Source organism: Podospora pseudoanserina (assembly GCF_035222485.1).
Source record: "Podospora pseudoanserina strain CBS 124.78 chromosome 7 map unlocalized CBS124.78p_7, whole genome shotgun sequence".
Classification (NCBI taxonomy): domain Eukaryota; kingdom Fungi; phylum Ascomycota; class Sordariomycetes; order Sordariales; family Podosporaceae; genus Podospora; species Podospora pseudoanserina.
Genome location: NW_026946671.1, coordinates 234,965 through 247,260, shown reverse-complemented (window position 1 = coordinate 247,260; position 12,296 = coordinate 234,965). Strand labels below are relative to the sequence as shown.

General features: G+C 53.0%; 7 protein-coding genes across 7 annotated transcripts; 3 read left to right on the top strand and 4 right to left on the bottom strand.

The window, feature by feature from the left end:
* Nucleotides 1-242: 242 nt before the first annotated feature.
* On the top strand, nt 243-2,485 carry FYV10 (GID complex subunit containing RING finger motif). Its single transcript, XM_062950385.1, has 2 exons — nt 243-806; nt 908-2,485. Exons 1-2 carry the CDS (start codon nt 591-593, stop codon nt 2,138-2,140), a joined length of 1,449 nt encoding a protein of 482 aa, XP_062796398.1. The 5' UTR covers nt 243-590; the 3' UTR covers nt 2,141-2,485.
* A 114-nt stretch (nt 2,486-2,599) lies between these two features.
* Nucleotides 2,600-3,319, bottom strand: QC764_707670 (uncharacterized protein). The gene is made up of 3 exons (XM_062950384.1): nt 3,194-3,319; nt 3,007-3,123; nt 2,600-2,940 (listed from the first exon to the last, which is right to left on the bottom strand). The coding sequence occupies exons 1-3, from the start codon at nt 3,205-3,207 to the stop codon at nt 2,781-2,783; spliced, it is 291 nt and encodes a 96-aa protein (XP_062796397.1). The 5' UTR covers nt 3,208-3,319; the 3' UTR covers nt 2,600-2,780.
* Nucleotides 3,320-3,489: 170 nt separating this feature from the next.
* Nucleotides 3,490-5,637, top strand: POP2 (CCR4-NOT core DEDD RNase subunit). The gene is made up of 2 exons (XM_062950383.1): nt 3,490-4,339; nt 4,406-5,637. Exons 1-2 carry the CDS (start codon nt 3,812-3,814, stop codon nt 5,540-5,542), a joined length of 1,665 nt encoding a protein of 554 aa, XP_062796396.1. The 5' UTR covers nt 3,490-3,811; the 3' UTR covers nt 5,543-5,637.
* A 592-nt stretch (nt 5,638-6,229) lies between these two features.
* Nucleotides 6,230-6,460, top strand: QC764_707650 (uncharacterized protein; the record flags this gene model as incomplete). Its single annotated transcript, XM_062950382.1, has 2 exons — nt 6,230-6,342; nt 6,397-6,460. The coding sequence occupies 2 exons, from the start codon at nt 6,230-6,232 to the stop codon at nt 6,458-6,460; spliced, it is 177 nt and encodes a 58-aa protein (XP_062796395.1).
* A 1,174-nt stretch (nt 6,461-7,634) lies between these two features.
* QC764_0102550 (uncharacterized protein) lies at nt 7,635-8,450 on the bottom strand (the record flags this gene model as incomplete). The annotated part of the gene is made up of 1 exon (XM_062941092.1): nt 7,635-8,450. One exon carries the CDS (start codon nt 8,448-8,450, stop codon nt 7,635-7,637), a length of 816 nt encoding a protein of 271 aa, XP_062796394.1.
* Nucleotides 8,451-8,515: 65 nt separating this feature from the next.
* Nucleotides 8,516-9,328, bottom strand: QC764_0102540 (uncharacterized protein; the record flags this gene model as incomplete). The annotated part of the gene is made up of 1 exon (XM_062941091.1): nt 8,516-9,328. The coding sequence occupies one exon, from the start codon at nt 9,326-9,328 to the stop codon at nt 8,516-8,518; it is 813 nt and encodes a 270-aa protein (XP_062796393.1).
* A 1,367-nt stretch (nt 9,329-10,695) lies between these two features.
* On the bottom strand, nt 10,696-12,261 carry TIF6 (Eukaryotic translation initiation factor 6). Its single transcript, XM_062950381.1, has 4 exons — nt 12,169-12,261; nt 11,901-12,117; nt 11,394-11,552; nt 10,696-11,331 (listed from the first exon to the last, which is right to left on the bottom strand). The coding sequence occupies exons 2-4, from the start codon at nt 11,933-11,935 to the stop codon at nt 10,785-10,787; spliced, it is 741 nt and encodes a 246-aa protein (XP_062796392.1). The 5' UTR covers nt 11,936-12,117; nt 12,169-12,261; the 3' UTR covers nt 10,696-10,784.
* Nucleotides 12,262-12,296: the final 35 nt, after the last annotated feature.

Sequence of the window (12,296 nt, the reverse complement as noted above, 5' to 3'; positions counted from 1 at the left end):
ACTTGGACCGCCAGCCTCCTTTGGTCACAAAGGCTCGGCAAATATTCATGCAGATGTGCAGCATACATAGATTGTCTGTGTCTCGACAAGGCTGGAAGAACAGTGTAGCAGAAACGCCCTCCACCCCCTCCAACCAACAGATCCTACGCAACGCCCTCCTGACTGCTCGGGAGGGAGGTAGCGAAGTGAGACAGGTCGACACATGATTTGATGGCTTGGAGGGGTGATGTTTGCGTCACGAGGCGCCAAGGGCACCGTTCTGACAAACTTCGGTCGTAAGAATCCAAACAGTTGGCTAGCCAGGCCGGGAGTTCCGCCTGGCCGTCAACCTGAATGCATTCTCCCGCCGAAAAGTGAGGAGTAGTAACGCCGAGCATGTCATACCAAATGGTTGGCCGTGGTTGAATGCCAGAAACCGGCCCAGGCATCTACAGTCCCATCCCGCCTTCGACTGGGAGCCAGCGCCGTGCATCGATATATCAATATCCACACACAGATATGCAGGCGGGTGAATCCATCAAGATGCTTGCTGTGCGGGGGTTGATTGCCGCACGGGCAGCAATCCGATTTGCCCGTCGCGATACCTCCGCATGAGTGGGGCATGTCCCTATCGGTCTTTATCGGTCCCAGCCCGTCAACGAACACCAACTCCCGACCTGCTCGTGACAAGCACAACCACATTTCCATTGCCAACTCTTCCAGCAACTTCATCATATCCACATACCCGGAGAGGCACGTGGGAAGCAAACAAAACCATGGCCGATCATGGCGCCTCCAAGATTAACCACGACAACCACCTCCTCCTGGTAAGACGACGTCATCGCCGGCTCTTTTCCCTCTGGTCCATCTTCCTGCCAAACGGCCCATCAAACCTTGATGGCCCAGCTGACAAAGGTTGTATGTCTAGGACCAACCCCTCCTCCGACTTCCATACGAGCTACTACGCAAGAATATCCGATCGGCGCACTATCATATCGAGTGGGATACGAATGCTGTCAAGGACCTGCTCAAAGAGACCGCCACCAACTCCATCAACCAGAAAGCATCCAAACAAGATGTCGTCAACAACCTTGACCAGATGCTGGCTAGAATGCGCGGTCTCAAGAGGAAGTTAAGCACCTATGCCGAAGAGGAAAATCGCTTGTACGGCCAGTCGACCGCCAGGGTCGCACACCTTCGAGAGCTATCCGACGTGCACACCGTCGAAGATGTCAAATACGAAGCCTGGTCACGTCAGCGTCTTGACCGCTTGGTAGTCGACTACATGCTTCGACACGGCTACAATAAGTCCGCCAACGCCCTTGCCGAGGAGAGAAACATGCTCGGGCTAGTCGACATTGATACATTTGTTGCCATGAGCAAGATCCGGCAGTCTCTCGAGAACGGCAGTGTGCAGGAGGCACTCGTTTGGTGCAACGAAAACAAGAAAGAGCTTCGCAAGATGCAGTCGAAGCTCGAGTTTGAGCTACGTTGCCAACAATACATCGAACTCAACCGCAGCTCTTCCCCCAAGCTGGAGGCTATTAACCATGCCAAGAAGCACATTATGCCCTTTAGCAAGACCTACCCAACAGAGGTCAGCCACATCGCTGGCTTATTAGCTTACCGCGCTGACACGCCTCACGAACCCTATGCCTCTCTCTACAGCTCAGCTCGATGGAAAAAGCTTGCCGATTTGTTCACCGACGCCCACCTTAAGCTGCTCGGCCTTCCTCAGTTTCCGCTTTTGCACATTGCTTTGTCGTCTGGCCTTTCAGCCCTCAAAACGCCAGCTTGCCACAGCAGCCAACAGAACCAGAGCCACCAAGGGCAAAAATCACACAAGTCAGCTACGCCGGGCCCGGGGCAAGGTGAGGAGCAAGAATCACGAAGTCATGGCACGGCAAGTCTACAAACGAGCGTCTGCCCAATCTGCTCGACTGAGCTCAACGCCCTGGCTCGTAACGTACCATATGCCCATCACAGCAAGAGTCATTTGCTGGAACATGACTTGATGTTGCTGCCAAACGGGAGGGTGTATGGCAAGGCGCAGCTCGACGAATATGCGGAAAAGTCACGGCTAGCCGCGGGAGAAGTCAAGGACCTGGTAACGGGAGAGAAGTTTAGGGAGGACGAGTTGAAGAAGGTTTTCATCACTTGATATCTGAGGGGCTGCCAAGTTGCGGATAATTTGTCGTGTCGTTTCCGAGTTATTAGCATCATCATGGCGTTTTGGACCAGGACTTGTTTTTAAGGGTGAAAGAGTGTAATGTTTCAGGTACCACGGAACTGTGAGGACGAGGGAGGCCTTTTTGGGACAACAGCAGCGGTGTATTTGGAAGTACAGTAGAAGCCAAAGATTGGAGGCACGGTTTTGGCTTAGGATTTCTGGGTTAGTAGTTGTTCTTGGAAGAGCATGGTGCTTGTTTACATAGCGGAGAATTTGATGAGTGTAATTGGTGTTTATGACAAGACAACGCGAGTAATTTATGGGCCAGGTGGGTTTGTGTGGACTTCGAGAAGCGTTGTGCCGGTGTCGTCATTATTCTGGTATCGGTATTTCTGGCCATGTGAATAGAATATCCTCAAATGAAGGTCATTGTAATGTATGCTCGGCACCCGACGGCAGCTGATTGACGACCATTTAATCAACTCTATTGATCCCTCCTTCCCGTACCTTCCTTCCAACTGAGTTGAGTGAGTCTGTCTATCTCTCTCTGTCATTTCCCCAGTTGATCTCCGCCCGTAGCTTATGTACATCACTTTCTCTCGTGCTTCCCCTGAACCCCCGTGTGTGCCGCTCAGTGGTGCTCCTCGCCGTGGTGGTGCTCATCCTTCTTCAAGAAGAGCTGCTCGTAGACGCAGTAGGCTGTGAAAGCGACGACGGCAGTACCGAACCCGGGGAGGGTGTTCCTGTATCTGTTGAATCGGCTGAAGCGGCCGGTGTATCGCCAAGCCTCACTGTTTCGGTGACGTTGTCAGCGATGGATTGGGAACAGAGGGGTATGGACATCGGGTGCAACACACCTTCTCTCCCAGGGGTCGTAACGGGGCTTCTTTGTATTGGCGAGGAACTTCTTCATGGAGAAGCCGGTGATGTTTGGCTTCTCGTCCCCAAGCTGGGGGAGGGCGGAGCGGAGTATTCTGTGTGCGGTAAAACAGAGGTTAACCATGCAAGAACGAGAAGATGTCGGACAATTGGAGGGGTCAGTACCTTGTGGGATACATGGTGGCGGTTGGTTGACAATTTCCTCGTCGTCGTCTTCGTCAGAAGGGGAGCTCGCTCACTGAGCTTCCAAGCATCACCACTGTTCGGTCCATGTCACTGAGTTGAGGTCGCAACTGCCAAGAATGCTTAGTCATTCATATGCGGGAGGCGCGAACAGGAGAGCACGGGGAGGCTGGTTGGTCTGTGCACCCAGCACTTGCAGCAGTTGTGCTGTGTGCGATCCCTCTGATGGAAGGAGCAGTCTTGACCAAGCGCGCAGAAACAGCAACCTCTTACGACGTCGCCCTCCGAACCACTTGCTCGATTATTTCCCAGAAAACCCCCGCCAAACCACGTCGAACTCTTCTTCTCATGTTCAACAAACAACCACTCTCTACAAAACCGAATCACGGGCCCCTCGGTTATCGCGACTTGACATCCCAATAGTTTCTTAATCACCAACAATCTTGCCCAGGTCTCACGGCGCTACGACTCCCGACAGCTGCCTCGTTCTCTACAAGGAGTTAGGAGAGGCAAGTATCGTCGGCGAAGAAGAAGGAGAACGACGATCGACCGCTGCCAAATCTCTCCATCTCTGATCTGCCTCCTGGATCCAGTGTGAAGATGCCCCCGCCAAACAACATGAACCGCTTTCAAGGCGGGCCGAACACCATGTACCATCAACAGCAATATCAGACACACGCACCTCAAACCTCGGGCCACCCACCACCACTGGGTGGAAACCCTGCTTATCTCAACCAACTGTCTGCCGCTGGCAATCCTTTTGGAGCGACCAGCAACCTGATGGGCCTTGCCGGTGGAATGGGTGCCGCTGCTGGCGGCTTCAATGCCGAAACCGGCCTCGCAAGCCATGCCGCGCGAATGGGCTTCCATAGCGGGGCAATGCAGCAGGCGCAAGCTCAACAGCAACAGGTTCTGCAGCAGCAGCAGCAACACCTGCAGGCACAGCAACATGGCCAACACCCCGCTCTCCATCCTGCCCAACACACTCCACAACAAAGCCATGCCTTGGAACACACAACGCGGGCGGCCCAGAACAAGGGAAGGATACGGGAGGTGTGGAAGCACAATCTGGAGGAGGAGTTTGAGATTCTGCGAGATCTGATACAGACACATAAATATGTGGCTATGGTAGGTGGCCAAGGCCCTCCGAATGTGCTTCTGAGCCTGTGCTAACTGAAGGCGCTGCCATGATAGGACACGGAATTTCCGGGTGTTGTATCGAGGCCAATGGGCGGATTTAGGGGGAAAAGCGATTACCATTACCAATGCCTGCGGACAAACGTCGATATGCTCAGCGTTATTCAGATCGGAATCGCGCTTTTCAACGAGGATGGTGAACAACCGACTTCTGTAGACGCACCGTCCCAATGGTCAAACCCTAGGAGGACAGGCACTCAAGCGCCACTGCCTTTCGCCTGGCAATTCAACTTCAAATTCTCTCTTGAGGACGACATGTACAACGAGACCTCGATTGAATCACTCCAGCATGCCGGTATCGATTTTAAGCGAATGGAGCAGGACGGCATCGATCCTTTCAAGTTCGCTGCGCTCTTGATACCATCTGGCCTGGTTCTTGAGGATGATGTATATTGGATAAGCTTTCACGGCGGATATGACTTCGGTTACCTGACCAAGCTCTTGATGCCCAAGAACCTTCCCGGCGACGAGGGCGACTTTGACGAGGAGATGAAGAGGTGGTTTCCTGCCACGTATGATGTGAAGCACCTGATGAAGCATGCCATCAAGCTTCAAAACAGCGGCCAGCTTGAAGTCCGGGACCCTGGTGTGGTCGATATTCTGACGAAGTTCGAGCAGAAGGCCGGCCTCGAACACATTGCCGAGACACTCAAAATCAAGCGGGTAGGCAGCGCCCACCAGGCTGGGTCGGACAGCTTGCTCACTGGGCGAGTATTCTTTGAGTTGCGAAAGCGCATCTTCAACGGCCACATTCCGGAAGAACACCTGGGCAAAGTGTGGGGATTGGGTGTGCCAGACTATTCCATCGGTGCGCAGCAGTTCAACAGCGGGCAACAGCAGTCCACGGCCAACAAGAGCAACAATGCCGATGGCTCCGCTGCGAATGGTGCTACCCCAAGCACGCCCAACACAAACAATGTTGGACTAGCCAACAACACCACGCCGGCCCCAGCATCCCATCAAACCAATGGTGTGAACAACCAGTCAAACAATAACAATGCTGCTGCCGGGTCTTCTGGCGGAAATGCCGCCCAGAGCGTGGGTGGAGGCATGGGTCCAATGACACCTGGAGGGGGAGGAGGAGTATTTGGGGCGTTTGCTTTTGGCGGCGGAAATACCAACAGCGCTAGATAGAGCTCGAGCGTGGATCTAGTCGACGACAACAAAAAAGCAGTCGAGGACGAGGTGGATATCGATTCGAGCGACAATGTCAAGTCTATTAATGTTCATACGGATGGCGTTTTTTCTTCTCTTTCACGCGATGCCTTTTCTACTTGTATCACTGTACCGATTATGACGGATCGTGATGATATGTCTGCTGACACGGGAGGCTCTGCTGTCTAGAGCGATAGCGCTGAACTCCGTCTTCGAGGTGGTGGACTGCCTCCAGGTCAACCTTGGCCTGTGAAAGGATAACCCTTTTCCTGCTCCTCCTCCTACTCCTGCTCCTACTCCTGCTCCTACTCCTGCTCTTACTCCTGCTCTTACTCCTGCTCCTACCCCTGCTCCTGTTCAGGGAGATGGTCGAGGTGGTGGTGGTCCTGGTCGGCCAAATCAAATGAATACATACCGGCACTACGGCGCTGAAGAATTAGAGGAGGACAAATCTTTTGCCTACTAATTTGGTGAGGTCGATGAGCTCGTTGCTCATTTTGAGGCTCGCACCGTGCAAGCTCGCCCAAACCCTGGACAAGGGCACTTTCCAGGGGGTTCTATCACTGTATCTCATGGTCGTAGTGGTGGTGTCGCTGGTCGGCCAAATCTGACGAGAGCATACGCTGGAATAGGATGTCAGCTTAATCCATCTCAGATCGATCCTCAATGGGCTGCTGTTCCCGCGCGAGGTACTGCAACCCCTGGACAACCGCGCTTTCCGGGGGCTACTGTTCCTGTATCTTCTCCCTCTGCCACCTCATATCCTTCTACCACCCCATATCCTTCTACCACCCCATATCCTTCTACCACCTCATATCCTTTTACCACCTTATATCCCTCTTACCCCTCATATCCTTCTACCACCTCATATCCTTCTACCGCCTCATATCCTTCTAACCCCGCATTTAATCCTGCTACTCCCGCATACAACCCCCCAACACCTCAGCAAAATATTCCATCGGCTACTACCGCCGCGAACAATGCTGCAATTTTTGGACAACAGCCTTACACCCCCGGATTCACCCCTCCTGTGCAGAGTACACCTGTTGAACCAGAATATATTCCTCCTAGACTGACTGGTTGTCCTCCTTCACGTCTAGCTCCGGCCTGGGGCGTAATCGGTGACCGGAGTAGGCAGGCTGATGCTCCTGCTCCTGGAGGTTGGGGGGGGGGGGACAAGGTGTTTTGAGAAATAAGCAGCGGGGAGAGCAGGAGGAAGCGGCTTTAGGGAGGAGATAATGATGATCAAGGTTCTGCTTCTCAGGTGGGGGGTGGTGGGACTGCTACGGAGGGGACAACTGCTGCTGGTTCTACTGCGGAATCAACGATGACAGGTAGTGGGTCTGCTGCTCTTGATTAATGTGCTGTTTTATGCGCACGGAGTTACGTAAATGATTTCGAGGGGCTTTTCGCCTCGAACTCCTTCTCTTCGGGGATGATTTTCGGAGTTGTGGATTGTTTTGGGGTTCGGTTGAGGGCCGGGAAACAAAAAGGGGGTTTTGTGGGGGTTGAAACGTCGGGAGGTTTGTCTTCGATTCGAAGAAGCAATATCGGGACAGCGAGTAAGGTAGCGAATGTATTTTTTAGTCTGCAGAGTAGCTATTTGAGTTTTGAGCGGCTACCAAATGCATTATGAGAGAGTTGGCGAAGTCTGTTCATTTGTGCGATTGTCAGTGCGAGATGTGAATTCCATGTAACTGCCTACGTCTCGAGAAGAGAGAGGTTGGTGACGGTGTGAAGAGAACAAGAGGAGGTTTCCTGGAGGGGAGATACACACAGCCTGATATCACTATATCAACGAACGTGTCACGGAAACCCATGGTTGTAATTTAGAGGTTGGTTGGCTTGATGAGGAAGTTTACTTGTCTCACACCCTGAATGAGCAGGTCCACACAACCTTTCCTCACAAAAAGAAGAAAGATCAAAACCCCCAACACCTATATATCCCCCCCCAACTCCATCCCAAAATATTCCGCTACCCTTATCCCCAATCTAAAATGCACGATATGTCTCCCCCCGAAAAAACGCCCTCTAAAATCCACAGACAACGACGAGATGAGATGAGACACCCTCACATGCCAATCCCATTAACCAAATCCAATGCCCCTTCCACCGCCCCCTCCAGCTCCCCCACCCGTGTCTTGAGCTGTCTATTCTCATCCCTCAGCAAGCCAACCGTATCCCAAGCCACACTCGCATCCTGCCCTTTGCAGTTCCTACACCCCCCTTCCTCCCCGGCCGCCACCACCCCCCTAAAAATCTTTTGAAAGGCATTCATCGTCACCGGCTTCGGCTGCTGCGTCTGCTGTCTCGGCGTCGTGCTGCTAGTTATTGGCGTGCCCAACTTACTATTCCCCCCGGGAAACCCCCCCTGTACAGGCGTCTCCGGCACCGGGCTCCTACACCTACTGCTAAACACACTTTCACTCTCCGCGCTCTCCACCTCCTCGTCATCATCCGCTGACCAGCTCTCCCCGCTGCGGCGCTTATGATGCCGGATTTTGTCAACACCGAGATCTTCAGATAACACCACAGAGGGGGCTTTACTCCTCTCCCTTTCGTGCTGGAGTTCTTCAGTTAATGCCCGAACCTTGTGCTGCTGCTCCGCCAGCTCCTTGGCCATGTTTTCCAGTTGAAATTTCAGGTGCTTCGCCCTTGTTTCCGCCTCTTCCAGCTCGTCTTTCTGGGCGGAGTGTTCCTGACGTAGGTTGTGGATTGTGCCTGACTGGGATTTGTAGGCGGTTTGGTATTTAGTCAGCAACCCGACAGCGTTGGCTTGAAAGTTTTTAAAGGCGGCGGGGGAGAATGTTTCGTTTCCTGGGGTGGAGGAAGGGGGAAACAAGGCGGTTTCAATGTTGAGCGTCAACAGCTCGTCAGCGGCTTCCATTGTCGAGGTTGTCGGTGTGGTTGGGGCTGTGAAGCGGGATGTAAAGGCCGACATGAACCGCGATGTCATAGTCCCTCCTCCTCCTCCTGCGGGAGTGGTGGTGGCTGTTTTTGGGGTGGGAGGTGGTGGGAGAGATGATCGTTGAGGGGGGGACGGGTGGGTGTCATCATGTCAGGGGCTTCAGAAATTTGATTTTTATCATTGCCACCCGTTGTCGGGATGGTGCTGGAGTTGTTGTTGTTGGTCCGGTCATCAATGCTGCTGTTCGGGGTCATCCCCAGCGCTGACCCTGCTGCTGTTCCACTTAACCACCCTGCCAGGCCTGATCGTGGGCTTTCCGCCCTTTGGCGTATCCTCCCTTCTCCTGTGTATGGCATTTGTTCAGACGGAAATCGTTGATGGTGGGTCTTCTTCCTCGTCGGGGAAGGGGTCCGGCTTTGGTTCCGCAGTGCCAGGGGGAACAAGTTGGGGAATGACTGCTGCCGGCGGTGTAGATGTTTATTATGTGGTGGCCCAAAGAGTGACGGTGATGGACAGGTGGAGGAGGATTCTTCGAGGTCGGCATCAGAATACCCGCTGTGATATTCCGAGAAGGGCGGAAGAGATGGCTTCGGCGCGATAAAGCTAAAGGGCGAGGACTGCTGGTGCGCCGATGCTGGTGGTGGTGGTGGTGGATTTGGTGTTACCGTCGCGCGCCGCTCAAGCTCCTGGCGTGGAGAGCCGTATCCATTATCCTGGCTACTGCCAGCTGATGATCCTCGTAAGGCGCGGGCTTCTGGCACGGCTGCTGCTTGTTGAGCAGGAAGGATAGGATGAACAGTCTGGCCAGACCTGGGAGGTTGTGGGGAGGACGAAACAGGGTTGTCGTCGCTTAGCATGATGAGTTAATGTTTCGCGGCTTCGGGGGGGGTGGATGAAAGGTGGCCTGGGCTTTTTTGTTTCCCTTGGTCAAAATAGAATCCCTGGAATTTTCCTCCCAATAGTGTGTGTATGTGTTGATAATTCTCAGCCGGTGCCGTCTTGTTTGCTTGCCCTTTTGCTGTCAAAGCATTCCACAAGGCGAAACAATGTCTCGTGAGAGGGAAGCGATATTGAAATGAAAACGAGGAAACGTTTGCGACGCTCCTCCACACTTTCGCTTATTTCCACACACAAAACACAAGTCCAACAACCTCGGCCCTCACTCTCTGCTCATCTCATCTCTCAACAACACGTGGGAGATTCCCGAGATCTTTCCCAGCCCGGCGCCGGCGGCAGCAAAACCTTTCTGAGCAAGCGGAGCCTCAACTTGCATGCAAAAAACGCGGTCGTAGGAGGTTGGGTGTGTTGGTGGTTTGTGTACGCAGTAGATATGGTTGTGTATGGCTGGGGATCTGAAAAGTAAAACCAGGATAACCTGTCGTCCTCGAGCTTCTGGTTCTTCTCCGCGGCAACACAAAAAGTAAAACAAAAAGATCAGAAAAAGTCCAAGAAGCGGTTGTGCGACAAAAAAAAAACCACCCAAACCTGTCTTGTTTACAAAAACAAGTTTTCCCGTTCCTTGCGGGTGGTCGACCGTCAGTGCCTCTCGCTTTCTCGGGGATCTCGTTTCCAGGGTTCTGGCTGACCGCCTTTGCCAAGACCAACACCTCTCCCAAGACCTTCAACTCCCAGCCATCAACCCCACGATCACCTCTGTTCAGTTCAGCTGAATATCATCACTCGGAATCTATCCTGCAATTATCTGACTCGGTTATCACCGGTTCAGTCGAAGAATTTACTCTCATATCCAGCCACTTTATATCTACACATTCCCCCTCCACGAATCGTTTGTCTCTCATCACTGCTTAAACCAATCCAACGCTCCTACGTGGAACCGCAGTCTGTCCGATCTGTCCTGACAACGTCCCCGCTGGTCTTGCAACGGCTCGCCGGGCCCTGACTTGCCCTGAGGCTAGCCTAAACTTTAAAGCCCAGTGAACCCGAGCTTTGAGCAAGCTGTGATCCAACTCTTTGTTGCCATAGAAAGAGGAGGTCGTAGAAGTGCAGAATTTAGCAGTTCTCACATACTGGTAGAACTCAAAAGGGCATGTCTAACTCACATGCTTCTGATGATTGGGCAGGAATGTCTCATTTCTCGAGGCTGACCGCCACGAACACCGACTATTGAGACATATACATTACACATCACACATGATGAAATGCAGGTAGTTGGTGATGACTGGGTATCTTTTGACGCCACTCGGGGCCTCCCCCGTCGGCCATCTATTCAGTGTGGACCATCCTACCACGAGGCAAAACCACCCGCTACCACAAAAACCATAGCCATGTCCTTTTTGCAGTGAACTGAACCCCTCAGTAGAACGACTCCACCATCGTCTCTTTCATGGTCGTATTAATCGCCCCCGGCGCCGCACCCTCACCCAGCCTGAACACACTCTCAATCACGCTGAGTTCTGGCGCTGTGGTATCCAGCCCCGTCACCGCCATCCAGTCGTTCACCACCATGCCGCCGCCAATAACATTGCTACCTCTGTTGACACTGCCCGCCACAAGAGGTACCTGCAGCAAGCTGCTCAGCTCGTCCTGGTCCTGAATGCTCGTCTTGGGGTGCACCAGACCGCCTTGGTTGCTCAGCGCCATGTATGTGCCCACCAACACGTGATCAGCAATGGTTTGCCTGAAAACTTCCACACCGAGGACATCAGCGATGATCTCTTCCGTCTCAGGCTCTAGATCGGGGTGGACGAGGGCTGTGTGATCGTTGCAGACAATGACGTTGCCGAGGGCCGAGAGACGCTCCTCGATACGCTGTATGCGAATTTCGTCGGGGAGGGAGTTGCGGAGGTGTTGGAGTTCTTGGTCGGTGGTTGTGGTGGGGACGAGAAGACCTTTTCGGTTACTTTTTTTTCATTGTTAGCTCAGTCGCAGGACAAGAATATGTTGAGAGAGTCGACAACATACCCAGCTGTTAACCGCCCAATGATCCGCGTGCCGGCAATCGTCGTTCTGCAGATGGGAATGACATCCTGGAGCTCGGCCTCGAACACGCTGTAGAAGTTTTCGCTGGCACCGACCGCCACGAGGGCGTAAGAGTTTGTGAGGGTGGAAAAGACACCAACTCTGTAAAATAAAACGTTAGCCGTCTGTCGTCCCTCTTTCTGAACAAGTAGCCCGTGTGACTTGTGAAGTCTGCATGCTGTTGTGCTGTTTCGGTACCCCGCGCTTCCCCTCTTTAGACCCCAATGTCTGAGTATAGGCGACATCCCACTCCCCTCGAGATATTCGAGTCCAAAGGCAAGAATGCTCTTGAGCTGTCCCATGTGAATGCGACCAGACAAAACCCCTATAGCTCGCTCTGTCGTCGCCGCGGGGCAGGTTTTCCTCCATGATGAAGATAGCGATAGAGGTGTGGTGGGGTGGGGCAAAAATTGCATCGCAATGCGCATCGCATTTCCATGCAGCACTTACTCGTTGGAGTTCTCAAATTGCGCTCTGACAGCCATGTTTGCTTCCGTTTTCTCTGATTCCTTCTTTTTTTTAAAAAAAAACCTCGGGGTATCGAAAAAGTCCCGGACTTGATACGACCAAAAGAGGCGTTGCGGTGGAAGGCTGGTGGTGAGTTTGCTTGGATTGCTCTGGTGGATGGTGGAAGCAAACAGGGCGGCTGAGAAGAAAATATATCATTCTGGGGTCCTGGTCGGTCAGCCAAGAAACCTAGAAGGAAGTGGGGCCCAACCCAAATAGTGGTCCCGCCTGGTGACTAATAGCTAAACAGACTGTGCTCTCTAGCCAAGGCTTATCTAATCGCAGGGGCGAAAACGCAGAGCAGCATAGTCTTTTTAATCTTCTCTGGTCACTCTCATC